Genomic DNA, 18,928 nt, shown 5'->3' with positions numbered 1-18,928 from the left:
ATCTTTTTAACACTAATACCCCTCATAGTGTAGCTCTCCAATTGTATCCCACTGAAACTACTTTTAAATTACTAAGGGTGCTAGATGGATATGCTGAAGATCAAACTGACGAAGGAGAAGAACTCTTATTGCAGCTATTCGCAACTATTTACAGGAGAGAAGTCTGGCTTTGGGCCTCACAATATCCCTGGAATAGATCTTTCTAATATTGATATTATTTTCTCTGACATCTGATCTTAACACCAAACCAAACCGTATGAACCAACTTATATTCCCACCGTTCTTGATGATATGCCTCTTACAAAATAGCCATTACTGGAAACTCAGACTGACATCCAGGTTCTAAAACCCTAAAAATTATTTCATGGAATACTGCAGGCTGGAACGTGAAATCCAAAAACTCTGCTTTTCATAAATTATGTGGCTGAATTTGACACACAAGACATCTGGTGAGAAAACAGCTGATTTACAAGCGAGGAGGGAAGTCGTTCTCACTTTTAGTAGCTCTTGGATGGTGGCCTGAGTATACAAATTTCAAGTAAACTACAATTAAAAATTATACAGTTACAACCAATGGGATTGCTATGCAATGTCTGTGCTGCTAAAATTTAACAATGTTCTATTACTTGTGGACCAAATTTGAAGCATACATTTAGTATACTTATGATTAATAACTCCTCTACTTACAATATGTAATGGTTTCTGGTGATCTAAATGCAAAGGCAGGACAAACGATAAGATGCTTTTTACCTAGTCGTTGCATTCTCCCATACAAACCAGCAATCTAAAAATTCAAAAGGGAATTAGAGCGGGCAGTGTTCATTACAAAATTTTATATCAATTGAATGGATCTATCAATAGTGATCTGACTGATGAATTCTCCAACTGGGTTGGCTCATGGTCTTCCCTGATAGATTACCCTTTAATTTCAATGAAATTTAATTACTCTTGTATAGAAATTTCATCTAGACAATCAATGTGATACTGACCAACTTCCCTGTAAAAGCATTCAACTGTGGCTTTCTGGAAACAGAATCTACTCCATTTTTGGAACAGAGTGAAACTGTAGTAAAACTAAGTTCCTGATCTTTGTAAAGAGACCTACCTAAACTGCATGCCTGAAGTATAAATGGCCAAAGTGAAATCTTTTAAATATTTGGGTATGGGTTTCCATAGCTGAACCAAACACAGTATACACCAAAATGATAGTTATACAAATTGCTCAAAAAACAGCAGCTGAAATTCAATCTTTACACTTCACCAGCATATCCAACCAGCACTAAAATTATATTCAGCTAAGGCTCAAGCCGGGGGTGGGATTCAAATTTCTTAACAACCAGTTCTGTGGGCGTGGCCTAATTTGTGGGTGTTGCTTGGTGGTCATGTGACTAGATGGGTGTGGCTTGCTGGCTGGGCATGGTTTTGTGGTCATGTGACTGGCTGGGTGTGGCTAGTTGGCCATGTGACTGGCAAACCAAATATAAGTGGTCGTCGCTTAATGGGCAGCTGCTTAGCAAGTGTTCTAATTTATGATTGACCTCCCCAGAGCTACTTGATTTGTTTTTGGTGTTTTGACAGCCATACACACACACACACACACACACACACACACACACACTTATGTCAGTTACAACATCCCACATAGTCTTGTGACTGAAATTTTCTGTGTTTTTTGCCAGTTTCCAACAATTCCTTCTGATTTCTGGTTAAAAATGCCAATTGGGGAAAATAGACTTGTTTAACAACCACAGTGTTTGCTTAATGACCACAAGGTTCACTTAACGACCATGGTGTTTGCTTAACTCGGGGTCTGCAACCTTAAACACAGAGGCATTTTTCTATTTTCTTTTAAACAGGCATCTCTCTCAGTCTCTCTCTTTCTTTCTCCCTCTTTCTCATCTCTTTTTCTTTCTCCCTTTTTCTTTCTTTCTCTCATCTCTCTGTCTCTTGTCTCTCCCTCTCTTTCCCTTCCTCCCTCCTCTTCTTCTCTCTCTCTGTGTCTTCTCTCTCTTTCCCTCTCTCTCCCTCCCTCTTTCTTTCTATCTGTATGTGTCTCTTGTCTCTCTCTTTCCCTCCCTCTCTCTGTCTCTTCTCTCTGTCCATGGAGGGGGGAGGAATATAAGTCACTTTTTTTCAGTGCTGTTGTAACTTTAAATGGAGGCTAAACAAATAATTGTAAGTCAAAGACTATCTGTATCTGCTGCTTTAATCTTCCAATTAGCATCTAACTAAATTTCAGCTGCATCGCTGCACCAGGCACATAGGATAATTTCCTTATTCCCAAAATGCAGGAAAATAACCCAGGCTCACAAAAAGTTGTACTTCTGATGTTTTTCAAGCTTAGCAACTTTAAGACAGGTGGACTTCAATTCCCAGAATTCCCCAGGCAGCATGAGACCCGATCATTTGATTACTCCCAAGTCAGTAACATGAAAGAATTACCAACTTTAAAGATACTGAGCATTGTATCTCTGTATGAATTGATTTAATAAGATCCCATACTTACCACGCTCCTGTCTCTGCTTGGACAGAACCATCAAGGCACTTCTACTGGATTGCCCCTTGTACCTAGGCTCTGATTTAATATTGCCTGCTCTTCCTCCTCCTCCTCTTCCTCCTCCTCACTAAATGCATGGATTGACCTCAAATGGATGTTACCTATTTTCTACTGGTGGGTTAATCTATAAAATGTAATATAAACTGCCCTTCATCACAAGGACACAGCTTTAAAGAGTAAAATCCCCCATTCCCCCAGGGATACTTGCTCCAGGCTACTTTAAAATGCTTTAAAGCCCAGTTCAGCTACAGCAACGCTTCCTGGAACTTCTCCTTGAACCACTGAGCTCCTTGGCTTTTATTCTGAAACCCAACCGGAGAAGCAGCGCTGGATTTTAAAAAGGCAAGCAGCTCCTCGGTACTACAAGAAATGTCGGGAAGCGAATGAATTAGTCAATTAAATAATACTTTTAAACTACTTTCTCTCCCAGCAATCTGGGCTGAAGCAGAATTAAACCATATCTGCTCCGCTGTTTTCTGAATGGATTTTATAGGAAGGAGGCTTAATTTCACAGGCACACACAACCAGCCACTTCCCACTCGATCTACCTCATTTAGGAAGCACTGAGGGTGTCATCAGCAACAGCAAAACTCAATATCTTCCAAATGGGATAGGCGCAGGTGGGGGTTAGGGGAGGAGAGAAAGGGATTCTTGCTCCAGGCTCTTCAGCCTCATTAGAGGCAAGTGGCTGGGAAGGGGCGGGGCCAGCCAGGGGCATGATTTGCCAGTTCTCCAAACTGGGCAGAATCATAACATCTAGTTCCATAGAACTGGTGGGAACTGGTAGAATCCCACCCCTGGCTCAAGCACAACAGGCAGACTTTTATTTACCTACTGATAAACCCGTTGCTAATTGTAATATTTTAACTGGCTTTTACTTTATTTTTAAATGTGTTTTTGTTTGCAGTTCTGGTCAATGATTATAATAACGATATTCACTCAATCTTTGATAGAGATCCCACTGACTATGTAACTTCCTTCCTCTGAAGGATTATCATGTTTTTGTCGTTTCTGAATAACACATGCGATGTCATATTCAAGAGCATATCGATGCAAACTCTGTTCTCTCAGCCTCACAAGTAAACTTAATATAATGCTGAAAAAAGTCACAGACAACCTGGTATTCTGTTTGTTTAGAAAACAGCAAGTGGGCAAGCAGGATCCAGTTTATGAAAGAGATACAGTAGTACACTATCTATTTGATGGTGGAGCTCTTCAAAGTGTTTTTCAAAATGATTATTTTTCCATTTTTAACTAATATTAATCATTAAATTAAAAGTTAACTACTTTAAACATTAATTAATTTAAACTATTTTTCATCAAATATTTGCTTATGACATATATTGATTTAATAAGATCCCATACTTACCATGCTCCTGTCTCTATTAATATGCATATCTGTGTATATGCATGCCTCACATAACAGTAAATTCTAAGAGTCTGTGCAGCAATAAATAACAGAAAACTGCCTTAAAATATGGCAATGGATATTGATATGCTTGGTAACGCATAGCAATAGATTATACGACTCCCACCTTGACAATGTCCAAAAAATCTCCATTCCTGTACACTCCGGGTTAGGATGAGCATTGACCCCTTTATACGATTTCATATTTCAGAAATCGATCTTTCTAGTTTGTAATTATCTTTTAATGTAGGCTGCACAGACATGGGCATCCTTCTAAAATCAGTCTGTCTCTCTGCCTATCACTTTCTTTTATCCCTTATTCTATTCAAGGTTTAAAGATTCATGAATTCGTCAGAAAAAAATGTGCAATTTTAGTTAAAAAAAAACATTTTTCAGTTCAATATTCTATCAACTACATTGTATTTGCACATATTTTTATTTATGCATTTATGTACGTAAGACATTTATATAGCCATCCATCTTATAATCAATTCTAAGTGGCTTTATATCATATATACCTATGGCACATATAATTTTCAGCATTCAATTTCAAAACTCACTGGATGGATATCTATCTATCTATCTATCTATCTATCTATCTATCTATCTATCTATCTATCTATTAATCTAATCTAATCTAATCTAATCTAATCTAATCTAATCTAATCTAATGTTTGTGTGTCTGTGTGCATGTATGTGCGTGCACAGAGAGCAGCCATGCAGTCAGTCAGATAGCTATAAATATGTGTGTGTGTGTATATGATATAAAATCTAAAAAGTTTCCATTTAATTAATGAAATTTAATTAATGAATTAATTTGCCATTTAATTAATGAAAAGTACAGTAAGTGCTTCTACAAATAGTAGATGAAAAAACTGCAAAAAGGGGCAGAGGCCAATTGTCTGAACTGTGAATCTTACAGCATTTTCCAAAGAGACATTAAAAATTCAAAATGACCATTGCACCTATATAAAAGAGAAGATTTGCAGATCAAGTTAGAAGCCTGATTTGATGTTTCTAATAGGCAATAAATCTGCAACCCTAAGTCTTCATATTTAATGCTAGAAAAAATTAAAAATATACAACTATTTATAAATATTTATTACCATTCCATGAAACTTTTAAAACAGACATATAACTAGCTGACCATTTCCAAGCTCAAGCCTTAGTCACTTCCCGTCTTGACTATTGCAATGTGCTCTACATGGGGCTGCGCTTGAAGAGCATCTGGAGGCTCCAGTTGGTGCAAAATGCAGCGGCCCGCACCGTTTTGTGCAGATTCCGGTGTGCACATATATTCCGGTGTGCTCCTGTGGGAGCTGCATTGGCTGCCCATTTGCTTCCAGGTGCTAGTTGTTCAAGGTGCTAGTTGTTACCTTTAAGGCCCTTCATGGCTTGGGACCAGGTTATCTGAGGGACCGTCTCTTGCTGGTTACATCTACCCATCAGAACAGGGAGGCAGGGAATGCTGTGGGTCCCATCCCCGAGGGAGATACACCTGGTGGAACCCAGAAGAAGGGCCTTCTCCGTGGTGGCTCCCTTTCTCTGGAACATCATTCTCCTAGAGATTAGAATGGCCCTACTCTAATTCTCTTCCGGAAGGCGTTGAAGACCTGGTTCTGCCAGCGGGCCTGGGGAACTCAGAGTGGTATGGAGCCCATTAAATGGCTTGTGTGATCTGCTGTCACTGAGGTGGGAGGTGGGGATGTGTGATTTTATTATATTAATTTATTTGATTCTTCTTACTAGTTTTACTATTTTAAATGTGGTTTTATACCATATAAATACACACACACACACACACACACACATACACACACACACACATATACATACATACATACATACATACAGTCTCAATTCTGTTTCCTATCATATTGGGCTAAAGACTAGTCCAACAGTTTTTAGACTAAAATACTTTACATTGCCTTACCTGGTACATTCCAATTCCAATATGTTTGGGCTCAATTTTCACTAGTTCAGCTAAGGGATCTTGTACACGTCTTGCAATGGAAACTGGGGAAAAACAGAGCAAGAAATGGTATTATGTGAAATGCAAGACAAAAAAAATTATTGTACTTTTCATTAGGTTTACTTAGTGGAATGAATTTTCATTCTGCTTTTTAACTGCACAGAAAATAAAGCTGTAGTGTATGTTATAATTAAGTCTCAAATGATAAAATACATATTGTGGTGAACACAAGCAGCATGTTTTCATTAATTTAACTTTAAAAAAATCTTGCCAGGCATGTACAGTGAAAAATAGAGTGATTATATTGAAGGAATGCAAACAACACATTAAGAGGAACACATGCCACAGTAATCAAGTATTAACATTAATTAGTTTAGACAAATTATATAAACAATTGGGATTTTTGTGTTTTCTCATTGCCTCGATTTCCATATATTTTCTCTTATTCCCTGTTTCCTCAACTCAAAACAGCTTACAAAATACCAATATGGATGCCACAAAGGCAGAGGCCAGACTTTTATGTAAAGTAATCTTTACATAAAAATAGCACTGAAAAATCTGTGCTATATGGCCATACAACATAACGGTAGATCATAGAAATTAATATATATTAATATATATGTATGTTTCAGTCAGTATAAAGGATTGTTGGGAGTCAGGTACAGTAAATAAATATAAATAAATAAATAAATAAATTCTAAGAAACTAATTCCTTTCATATTCAGTGAATATGAAGTCAATTACAAATTTGACTTTCAGGCTGAATTATAGAAATACTACAAACATCTCCATGTTTCTTAATATTGGTGCATCAAATCTTTGATTCTGAAATATCTGATTGAGAAAAGATGCTCCAGTTATTTATTTTAAGCAACACAAAGTATACAATAATTATGCTTTTGAAAAAATATATTTTTTAGCTTAAATTGTTTAAGTGTGTTCTCATTTGCATTATAGCAAATAAATATAACCCTAGGTCATGGATCCCCAGCCCCCGGGCCATGGCCCACTACAGGCTGTGACCCTATTCAGAACCAGGCCACATGAGTGGCGGGTCAGTGCACTACACATACGCGATCTGGCTCACTGCTCGTGCAAGTCGAGCTGCGCATGCCCATGCACTGGACTGCCATTCGCATGGCCCAGTTACCTTCCCTCCTCCCTCAGGCTGTCAAGCTGCAAAGGTTTTGGACTGCTTCCCTAGGTGACATGGATGTCCTGAGTAGGTTTTCTTTTCTTTTTGTGATTGACAATCACTTGGGGATACAGAAAGATATTATGAATTAGTTGTTTTTACATTAGTTATGCTAGAGATTAAAGTTTGCTGTCACTCTTGTTCTCAGAGCTTGAAGTAGATAGAAGAGGAACGGAGTGGAAAACCTGAGAGTGGTGATCAGGGAAACAAAGTGACAAGGAGGGGAAGGAATAGCAATGTAGTGATAAGAGACCGGAAAGAAAGAGAGGAGACCAAGGTGACAATAAGATATAGTAGGGTAGAGACAAGACAGGTAGAAATTTGTGAAGAGTTGAACACAGTGATACATGATAAAGGCCTTGCAAGAAGTGGCAAAGAGGGAGCCAGTCATTCTCTCTCAGGCCAATCCCTCTCCCAGAGTTGTTGTTGTGGATAAAATAGGAAGAGGAAGAAGTATATGTATGTTCATTGCCTTGAGTTACTTACAAAGTACTAAAGGTGGGGAAAAAATCTAATAAATAAATAATTGCATAGACAAATGTAGCCTTAGAATAAGATAGAATTAGTTCATCTGGTCATGTTTCCTGTCTGGACTGACACCAATCTTGGAAGTCTCCTTTCCTGTAATTGCAGCTGGGGAAGGGGAAGACTTTGTTTGGAAACTAAGTGGCCTGGTAGAGACCTGGCCTTGGATGTCTATTGTTCTAACTTGTGTTGGAGAAGTTGTGGGATTTGGGGATTGTGACTATTCCACCAAATACTGAGTAATGATTCCCAAATAGCTTCTCTTTGTGTGCCTATCCCAGGAAGTTGCTTGTTTTACTAAAGGACTGCAGTAGATTGATGCAACAGACCTGATACTTAAGGCTTCCGTGGAGAAAGACAAGGAATGGATGTGAACAAATACTGCTAAGCGCTCATGTTCAGGCCTGACCCGTGAGCAATAAGAACAGCAAAGTTTGCAATTGGCATTAGTAATTAGGGTAGCCTACTTGTTGTTGGAGGGGGGGGAGGTAGGATGATCTGGCAACAGGCCAATGAGAGATGTCCGCTAAGTATCCTATTGATAAAATCTGTCACATTCACTTTGACCTGGGCTGTTCTTGGATGCATCTTGATAAGATTCTCAAAACAATGTTTGGAAAGGTCATTTGGAAATAATTTTAACTTACAGAGTCTGAGAAGGAATACAGCATAACACAGTTACTCCGGGACAAAATAGAAACCCTTGAATAGTACTTTCTGACAGAGAAAATTCAGTGGCCAGGTTGAATTACTAGGGCCAGCCCAGAGTCTGAGTACTATGCAACCAAAATCATGTTCTATACTCATGGAACATACGTATTAAAGTTTCATATCAGATAGAGTAATTAGATTCCATAAGTCCAAAGAGAATCAGAATGAGTAGATTTTAAAATTATAAAGTCATACAGTACTTATAAGATGCTGTCTATTTAACAACACCGAGAAATTTTGCCCTATATGCTGGTATCAAAGCTTGAATTCTGGATCTCCGTTTCCCTTTTTGATTTTACTTGTTTGTGTCTACTTGTTTACTGGCCTTGAAGGTTTATACTACCCATCGCTTACTTACAAAATAATTTTCTATGGTGTGAGAATCACACATTCCTGCCTGACTAGTATCACCCCTTACAATCTGCAATCATAACCGAAAGTTTCTAGTTCAGTATTAGCAATTCCCAGCAACCAAAAGAAAGAAGCAGGGTTCTGAAGAAAAAGATATTCCAATATTGTCAGCTTTCAAGTTCCTAGTTATAAACTATAAAACATTTTTAAAAAATGACAAGACTGGCACACTAAGAGGCAGTCTGTTTAATTTGGTTGCCCTTAATTCAAACCTAACTACGAAAGCCACACAGTACCTGAAGAATACCTACTGTTATTTTTTTTTTTTCTTAGAATGGTTCATAGATGCTTTATCAGATACAATATAGGACATAATAACTCAGTTGTTTAATTTAAATATTTCAAATGCCAGAACATGAGGTGCACATTCAGATACAACTAATATGTGCCATGACCTATCTCTTATTCCAAAGATCCGCATATTCTTCCTTTGTAAAATAAAAAGTTATATACTAAAATTTAAAGTTCATGGCTCGGTCACACACAAGGTTTCACATCCTTTAATACAAGTTTTAACATATATGAACAATGGCAGCTTCCAGCCTGACTTAGAAACAACAATGTTAGTGACATCTGATCTGTCGGCTTCTATAACAGAGAACTTGTGAATTCAAAGACTTCACGTATGCGTTTTTTGTCAAAATAACAAAAGATTAATCAGTGCAAATACAACAGCCTACAAAAGAAATGCTTTTCTATAATAAACTCTCTTATAATTACCACTTGGAACTCTGATGGTATGGATCAAGGGAAACTTTTAAAAGATAGTATTGTTTTACTAAGAAAGAGCGAGAGGAAAAGAATGATGGGTGAAGTTAACAATAAGATGAAGAGATGAATAACATATACAATACAAGAAAAAACAGAATTGCAAAAAGAATTTACCTGAGCATATAAAATGAAGTATTCACTATCTAAAGCAATCTTCCCCAATGTAGCATCCCTCAGGTATATTAGATTTTAAATCCCATGATAAACTGAAGTTCAACATATCTGGAAAACACCAGGTTGGGAGGACTGATCTAAACAGCAGTGCCATATTCCATGACTATGCTCAGAAAAATATAAAGGGAAAAAAGGGAATCAAATAGAACAAAGCATAATTCTAATAGGCAAGATATGTATACAAAGTTGGAATTCTATATCAAGTAGGGCTGTGCAAACCACAACTCTCAATCTTCACGATGCTGAATTAGCCATGGTTCTCAAAGGTACAACATAAAATCCTTTGCTGGTCTTCTGAGAGCATGCATATGCAAGCTCAAACAACATAGGGAAGCCCTCAAACAAGACACACCAAACTATAAGGTAATGTTTTAGTTTAGTTTACTTTATTGTCATTGCACCTCGTACAATGAAATCAAACAGATACACACATCTGTGAAGTGATGGCCTGTCCACTTAACAGATAATCAGAGTTGGAAGGGACCTTGTAGGTCATCTAGTCCAGTGATCCCCAACCTTTTTGACGCCGCGGCCCGGTACCAGCATCAGCTGGGCACCGCGCCCGGCACGCATCAACTGGCGCCGCCATCTTTTTTACGAAAAAGTGCTTCGGTGACCTCACCGGAAGCACTTTTTCATCAAAAGATGAGCGGCGCTAGCGCCCGGTGAGCTTTTGGGTAGAAATGGCTTTCTACCGGAAAAGCTCACTGAAAGCTGGCGCCGCCATCTTTTTGATGAAAAAGTGCTTCCGGTGAGCTTTCTACCCGGAAAAGCTCACCGGAAGCACTTTTTACCAAAAAAGATGGCGGCGCCCAGCAACCCGGTAAGACTTGTTCCGCGGACCGGCGGTTGGGGACCCCTGATGTAGTCCAACCCCCCGCCCAAGCGGGAGACCCTGAAAAATGGCAGTCCAATCTCTTCTTGAAAGTCTCAAGTGATGGCGCTCCCATCTTCAGTGCACATCATGACCATGACCATGACAATAAACACAAACACACATCCTTCACCCTTCACACAATGAACCGGAAACCCCCGACACCACACCAACACTGCACTACACAGCAGAATTCAAAAGAGCTACTGCCCTGGGATAGAAGCTGCCTATTTGTCCTTGTTTTTATTATTCTGTGCCATCTGCCAGATGGTAATAGTTCAAACAAAGGGTTCCCAGAATGAGATGGATCTTTGAGAATGTTTTGAACTTTCTTAAGGCAGAGGGAGCTATAAAGCTCTTCCAAAGAGGGGAGAGGGCAACCAATGATCTTCTGGGCAATGACATTAACCCTCTGGAGTGCTTTTGTGCAATTGTCAAACCATACAGAGGTGCAGTATGTTAAAATGCTCTCTATGGTGCAGTGGTAGAAGGTCACCAGCAGTTTCTCATTCAGTTGTTGTTTTCTGAGAAGCCTCAGGTAGTATAATCTCTGCTGGGCCCTTTTGACCAGGGCTGCAATGTGGGCACCCCAGGTCAGGTCCTCTGTGAATACTTTGGTGCATTAAGTGACTTATGATTCATCCTCAAAATTACGACCATTGCATCACTTCCATGTTCACATAATTGTGATTCTAGCACTTGGCAACTGGCCCACATTTATGTTGGTTCTGTGGTCACATGATTGCGATTTGTGAGCTTTCCAGCTTGTTTGCAATAAGCAAACTCAATGGGGAGCTGTGAAGATTCTTATGCTTCTGGAATTTACAACAGACACCCTTCCATTTGGAGAACATAACATTATTTGTCACTGTAAACATACAAATAAATTAATAAATAGTACAATAAACATTAAAACTTTTAAAATACATAAGTACATAAATAAAAAACCTGAAACACACTCTACAACAGCAGTCGCCAACCGGTGGGCTGTGAGAAAATTTTGGTGGGCTGCAGAGAAATCTCATCCCCAGAGCACCTCCCCAAAGCAATTAATCGAGGCTGCACAGAAACACAAGGCTGCGCCTCCCACTCACTCCTTAACCTGCAAACATGCCTGCTAAATTGCTATTTTTTCTTTTTCCGACCATCATCTGTTCTGCTGTGCTGGGAGATTTAGATTAGCTAGAAAGCAGGAAACTGTTGGATTTCTTGCTTTCTAGCTAGTTTTTAGATCTTTGGCTCTGCTTTTAAGCACAGCCGAACCTCCCTTAGGACTGAAGGTTCTATTATTCAGCGCAAACTCATGGCAAGCAAATTTTATGCAACAGACTGAGCTAGCTGATGGCAGATAGATAGATCTCTGAATGAATCTGTGATTCTATGAGCAACTCAATCTGCCTGCCTGCTTTGCCTGGTTTTGGGTAAAAGTTGCTCATTTTTATAAAAAAAAATTCAATATTTATATAAATATTTATAATATTTACATACAAGCCATGCCCAGCCAATCATATGACCACCAAGCCACAGCCACAAATTAGGCCATGCCCACAGAACCAGTTAGTGGTCCCTGAGATTTAAAATTATGAGTTTGGTGGTCCCTGAGGTCCAAAAGTTTGGTGACCCCTGTTCTACAATAATGTCTTGATAGTCACACACACACACTTTTCATTTACTATAATACTCTGAATATACAGTATTTTCAAATACTTCATTTTTTTTGCTACAAGAATTAATTCTGCTAATAAGAATTAAATTAAGTATGTATATATCAGGATTTCTAATGTTTTTTTAAATCCAGATCAAACATTTCAGATTATTCATTTAAAAAAACAACTATTGTACAAATAAGATGTTTTAGACTAATGGGATAAAAACAAAAAGAATAATGAGAGCTCAAAGAAGATTTTATCCACTATTTTAAAAAAACAAACAAACCAAGACTGATGCAGTTCCTTGACTTCTATGCAAGGTTAATTCAGTTTATATAGGAAACATCACCTGAAGTCCTTTCCTATCAAATTGAGACAAAATCTTTTAGGTCATCAATTAGGAATAGGGCACACTGCAACATCTGGTATGACAACAACATATTGTCCTGTCAGGCAGGAAGTCCGTCTACATCTTCTTAGCTGGAAGAAAGGGGAGGAATCAAGTGGCAAAGCTAATTTCATGCACACACTTTTCACCTTGGCATCTCTGGCATATGATGCAGATTTTCAACAAGGATCCTCTCTTATTACCTGGTATGCTTGGGGCACCTTTCAGATAAGCAATTCAGTATCAGTATGGTGGTCTCAGATCACTTCCTGCTGCAAATCTGATATGACAAAGCCACTATCTAGCATAATGCTTTTGCCAATAAACAGTAAAGTGCAATGACACTGCTGTAGGAGATAGAAAGGGTGGGCAGGGGCAGAAACTCTTTTATGTAAAATGGAAAAAAAAAACACTAAACCCAAACCAAACCAAACAATATTGGCTGCTTATGACTATTATGACTGCTACCAAATTAACTTAGATTCTTCTATCCCAAAGTGCTACTTAACAGAACAATATAGATTAACATTTTAACTTATTTCTTTTTACAACAGTAACGGATCCTACAAAATACCTTACAATCAAGAATATGAAAACCATCACCACAACCGCAAATCTTCCCATAGCTCACGTGACATTAATTAATAAGTCTAAATTTCTGACTGCCAACTTTTAATTATTAATGGAGGAATTACTCTCATCACCCTTGCTTTGTCAGCATCCCCCTTCCTTCCTTTCCATTATACATTCGATCAGATGGTTTAGCTGCAGGCAAGGCTTTGTCATTGTTAATCTCATTACCTAGTTTGCAGTATGTCTGTTTTCAGACAGTTATGATGCTGCTGATGGTAAAGAAAAAAAAAAATCACCAATATTGCATATCCGATCTGTATGTGTTATATACAGTAAGAGATTCCGATTAGATCAGTTAAACAAAGATTTGCTAGCACTACACCTGGAACTGAGCAGCAAAATCCACCCTCTACTTTGGGACAAGATAAAACAACTTACAACTTGGAGAGCTGATTCTGAAGGTATTTACAAACAGGAAAAATTATTGAAAAAATTAAAGAAATTAGAACATGACAAGAAAACCCCAACAACTCACAACAACACCTGAAACAATTAGTGCAATAAACGCTTCCAACAGAGAACTCACCAAAACAGAAACAGATGTTCTAACCAAAGGATTCAATTATGCTATAGCACCCCAAAAATCCCCACAGAATCCATCATATGTGCAGTAGAATCCAGCCTAACTAAATTAAATACAGATGAAGCTGATAAAATAAGACACCAAGTTACCAATATCCTATGCACAAGCAAGCCACCCAAAAGCAACTTACAGAAAAATGAAATTAAAGCACTACAAACCCTGAAAAGAGATAGCAGCATAATCATCCTCCCAGCAGACAAAGGAAATGCCACTGTAGTAATGGACAGAAAAGACTACGAAACAAAATTGACAGACCTACTCCAAGACTCCACATACAAACCCATAAACACAGACCCAACCACATATCTGGAAAAATTAACCAAGAAGAAAATTATAACCAGCCACATAAGCAAAGAGATCCAACACACGATTATACCCAGAGAGAAATCTTCCAGATGCCCCAAACTATACGGCCTCCCAAAAATACACAAAGAAGGCATACCTCTCAGACCCATAGTCAGCTCCAGAGGAGCACCACTACAAAACCTAGCCAAATACCTAGCAAAGCAGCTACAGCCCCATGCTGAAACAGCAGCTTCACATGTACAAAACTCATACCACTTCTTGGAAATGATCAAAGATCTACACGTGGAGCAAGAAGATCTGCTTGTAAGTTTTGACGTGGTTTCCCTATTCACTCAAGTCCCGATAAAGAGAGACCCTTGAAATCATCAAAAATAAATACCAACCAGCCAAACACCTCATGGAACTAACAGAACACTGCTTAACCAACACATATTTCATATACAAAGGACAAAGATACAAACAAATAGAAGGAGCCCCCATGGGATCACCACTGTCACCTGTCATTGCTAACCTGTTCATGGAAGAATTCGAATCCAGAGCCCTGGCCAATGCCATCCTCAAACCCAAACTATGGTTAAGATACATCGATGACACATTCGTGATTTGGCCCATGGACAAGAAAACCTAAACAATTTCCTAACACACCTAAACAGCGCACACCCCAAAATCAAGTTCACCATGGAAACAGAAACAAACAAACAACTACCATTCCTAGATGTACTAATCTACAAAAAAACAGATGGCACACTAGGACACACCATATACCAGAAGAAAACCCACACCAACCGCTACCTCAACGCCCAATCCCACCACCACCCAGCACAGATAAACTCCGTGGCTAAAACACTAATTACCAGAACCAAACGCCTGGCAGACAAGACACACATTAAGGCTGAACTATGCACCCTGACTAAAGTACTGACAGCCAACGGCTTCCACAAAAGCAAAATCACCAGCTTGATCCACAAAAACACACTGAAACATAATAGAGACCCAGAAGATGAACAGACCTATGGAACAGCTGTCCTGCCCTACATAAGAGGTACTACAGACAAAATTAGTAAGGTACTACACAGACATCACATCAGGACTGCCTTCAAAACAGACAGAAAAATAGCAGCCATCCTTAGCAACCCCAAAGATAAAATTGACCTGGAAAACCAAGGCGTATACGAAGTCCCCTGTGCATCATGCCCGGCCACATACATTGGACAGACCAATAGAAGAATAAGTACCGCCTGGATGAACACAAAAATGCAGTCAAAAAGCTGGAACACACTTCCTCACTAGTCCAACACATGGAAGCTACAGGTCATAGCATCAACTTCAATGGCACCAAAACCCTGGCCACTATGGAAAACCCTAGCCACAGAGTCATCAGAGAAGCCATAGAGATTGAAAAAGACCAGAAAGCATGAACAGAAGAGATGATTCCACCAGGCTGTCAATCATTTGGAAGCCTGCACTCACAAACAAAAAAATCTCCACACCACAAGCCAGGCAAACACCTGGGCACAAACAGATCCCCCTGATACCTCCAGCTCAAACACACCCCAACCAGGCACCCAGATGAAACCCAGCTTCCTAACTAATGATAGCCGTCCATTTACCCAAGCCAAGCTGCACTAAAGACCTCCATTAAAGTAACACAATGCTGCCAGCCAATCAAGATACAAAAAGAGCCAAAAAACAGACAGAAGATATCAGAAACACCCATCAAGCAGAACACAGCAAACTCCGAGACCAATAAACACAGACCAAGACTCCCAACCAATCAGGATGAAGAAAAAACCATTCTGGCACAGCAATAGGCTGCCCCAAATTTAAATCTGAAACCACTGTAAAAGTCTGACCCACAGACGGACACAATACAGAAGCCTGATGATGGCAGATGAGATTCTGCTGAAACGTTGCTACAACTTTAAAAGAACTACAATGACGGGAAAATACCCGAACCAAGCCGAACACCATACATGTAAGTACCCATGAAAACTTAAGAAAACAAATATATATATATATATATATATATATATATATATATATATATATATATATATATATATATATATATATATATATATATATATATATATACATGGTTTCTCAATGCATTTTTAGACTTTAGCGTATTCAGCACTCTGGCATCTTGTTGTGAGTCATTTACTTGAGCTGTTCAGTGGCAGCTGTTTGCATGGCCTCAGCAGTTCCTCTAGCCCTACCATTTGAGATGTCTTGAAGCACCCAAAGCAGAAACTTTCATTATTCATTTGTGTTATATATAATTTGAAATGAACTGCATTTCTGACACTTTTGGGGTGAGGAGGGGAAGCCATACCAATATTATTTTCTATTTCAAGAGTTTTCTAGTAATTAGGAAAATTGGGCAACAGGTACAGTACATCCAGTGTATTTTGTTCAGGAAGAATTTTAATTACGTCAATGTAGGTGCTGGAGATTTAAATTGGAGATGACTGCTTATTAAGATTCTTTCAGTTGTCGTGGACTAGAATTCTGGGAATTGAAACCCTGCACATCTGGAGGGCACTGGGGAACCGAGGGAGGGGGAGTGCTGGCTTAAAGTTACCCATTTACTTGGCCATCTATACACATTTCCATTCAAAAGAATTTTCAATAAAATAATCTGAAATACAATAATAAAAATAATAAATCAAAACAATGTAAAAAGATGTTTGTTAAAAATGTTGGCAGAGACAAAAGACCAAAGGGACACATTCGTTCAATAGTCAACAGATGACTGAAAGAGGCAATTGGAGGTCCCTCGTTTATTTCAAGGAGGAACACATTCCGAATTATGGGTGCTACAAAAAGAAAGGGTTCCTGCAAATTGCTGCGGTTTCCCCCCCCCCTCTAATGTAACCAGATATCATATACTCTGGTTCCAAGCTATTTAGAGCACTGTATGTCAACAGCAAAGCTGTTATTTCATTAAAACGCTCAGGGCTGCCAAGAAAATCAAGCCAAATGATGCCAAATAGCACACAAATAAAAAACAAAACAAAAAAAAGAGAACAAAACTGATTCTAACATGCATGATATATAAAAAAACCTAAACATACATCGTTTTATGAGGTAGAAAAGAGATAAACAAATCCCCCCAAAACAATATAAGAAATACTGGCGTAACTTAAAGAATACCTTAAAATAGTAAGAAATTAAACACATAAATAAATATTAAAAGGTATTTTAATCATATTAAATAGGCAATAAATTTGTTTGATTTGGTTCACATATCTTTTCCAAAATGTATTATTCCAATAGGATCTGGAAGTCATGGCAATGAGAGTTTAATAAAAAAAAATCATAATAGATTATTCACAAATGAATTTTATTGGCAGGAGAAACAGGAAATATATCCCTATAATAGCTTAATTAATTTGTTGTCTCATAAGATCTATACCTTTACAGCTGTTATAGGGATTATACCTTTTTTAAAAGTAAGTACTAACCCTTTAAAAAAAACATTTTCTTAAATCATTTTAGTCTGAGCTATCTGTCTGATTTTACATTTTAGCCATTTTTTATGTTTTTTTTTCTAATATTGTACGCTGTCCAGAATTCAGGAAGTTGAAGTACCAGTAAATTCAAACAAACAAACAAACAAATATTAAGATTCCCTTTTAAAATTTTAAGACAAACACAGAAAAGAGTTTCCATAGGGAGAAACAGTGTCAGTTTATTATTTTTCTCCTCTCTATTAATTCTTCAGGACAGATAAAATGTTTGCAATCAGGTATCTTCCTGATTAGTGCTTTTTCATAAACCAAATGCTCTAAACATAATTATTCTATTTTCCAAGCAACATCAAAATGGCTTCAACAGTTTAACCCAGCTATGTATTTTAAATATTATGAGCTTTCCAGATGCTAGCAGAATGAACAAATGAACATATAAACAAATATATGAAAACCACAAACTATTGGGATATAATTAGTTCAACCTCAATCCTTCCCTAAAGAAGAATATTCTGTATTTCTTTTCAGTCTTAAATTTTTTATGCTGAAGTGTTCCGGTACAGAATAGATGTTCACTGCCTATAGATTGTATTTCCTTGATTTTAAAAACCTAGCTTGATATTTTAAAAAGGTGCCATTACAATAATTTTAAAATAACTCTCTATACACAGAGAACGGACAGAAAAAAGAATAGTTATCTACATCATATAAGCTGCCCAACGTGTTTGGAGCTGGGCACACCAAGAAAAATTTAAAAGTAGTAAATAAATTTTGCAGAATATATTTTAATTCTGTATGATTTTAAGATAGTACTACTTGGGACTGAAATGAATGTCAGGCCATATAAGGAGAGATATGAACCTAGTATTCCATCCCATTTTCTCATTATTTCACCTCTTTATTCCAACATGATAGAGCAGATTGTATTCCAAATGGTTCTCAACAGCTAGGACAATTCTTTTCATTTTCCTGAACTTTAACAGAAATTCCCTATCAATGAAATCCTGCACTTATCCATAATGAATTTGTCATCTAAAGCAGCGGTCTCCAACCTTGGCAACTTTAAGACTTGTGGACTTCAACTACCAGAGTTCCTCAGCCAGAGCTGGCTGAGGAACTCTGGGAGTTGAAGTCCACAAGTCTTAAAGTTGCCAAGGTTGGAGACCCCTGATCCAAAGGGATGTCATTTTCTGAGGGGTGGTGTCTTCAGTCTGACCCTAATAACATAGTGCCTTAAATCAAGAATTCATCTCAAATCCATCCATGACATATTCAATGTTCTTTCATTTCAATTACTG

General features: G+C 38.1%; 1 protein-coding gene across 1 annotated transcript in view; it reads right to left on the bottom strand.

Moving 5' to 3' along the window:
- Positions 1 to 18,928, bottom strand: part of SRBD1 (S1 RNA binding domain 1) — a 146,701-nt gene that overhangs the window by 60,474 nt on the left and 67,299 nt on the right. The window contains exon 16 of the mRNA XM_087953112.1: positions 5,899 to 5,981. Coding sequence (XP_087809238.1) covers positions 5,899 to 5,981 — 83 coding nt within the window. The remainder of the gene's footprint in view (positions 1 to 5,898; positions 5,982 to 18,928) is intronic.

The sequence above is a fragment of the Notechis scutatus genome, chromosome 1 (assembly GCF_049901735.1).
Source record: "Notechis scutatus isolate UNSWTSFEM ecotype Mainland chromosome 1, rNotScu1.2, whole genome shotgun sequence".
NCBI lineage: Eukaryota > Metazoa > Chordata > Lepidosauria > Squamata > Elapidae > Notechis > Notechis scutatus.
The sequence above is the reverse complement of the archived record's forward strand: the minus strand, read 5'-3'. Positions and strand labels throughout refer to the sequence as shown.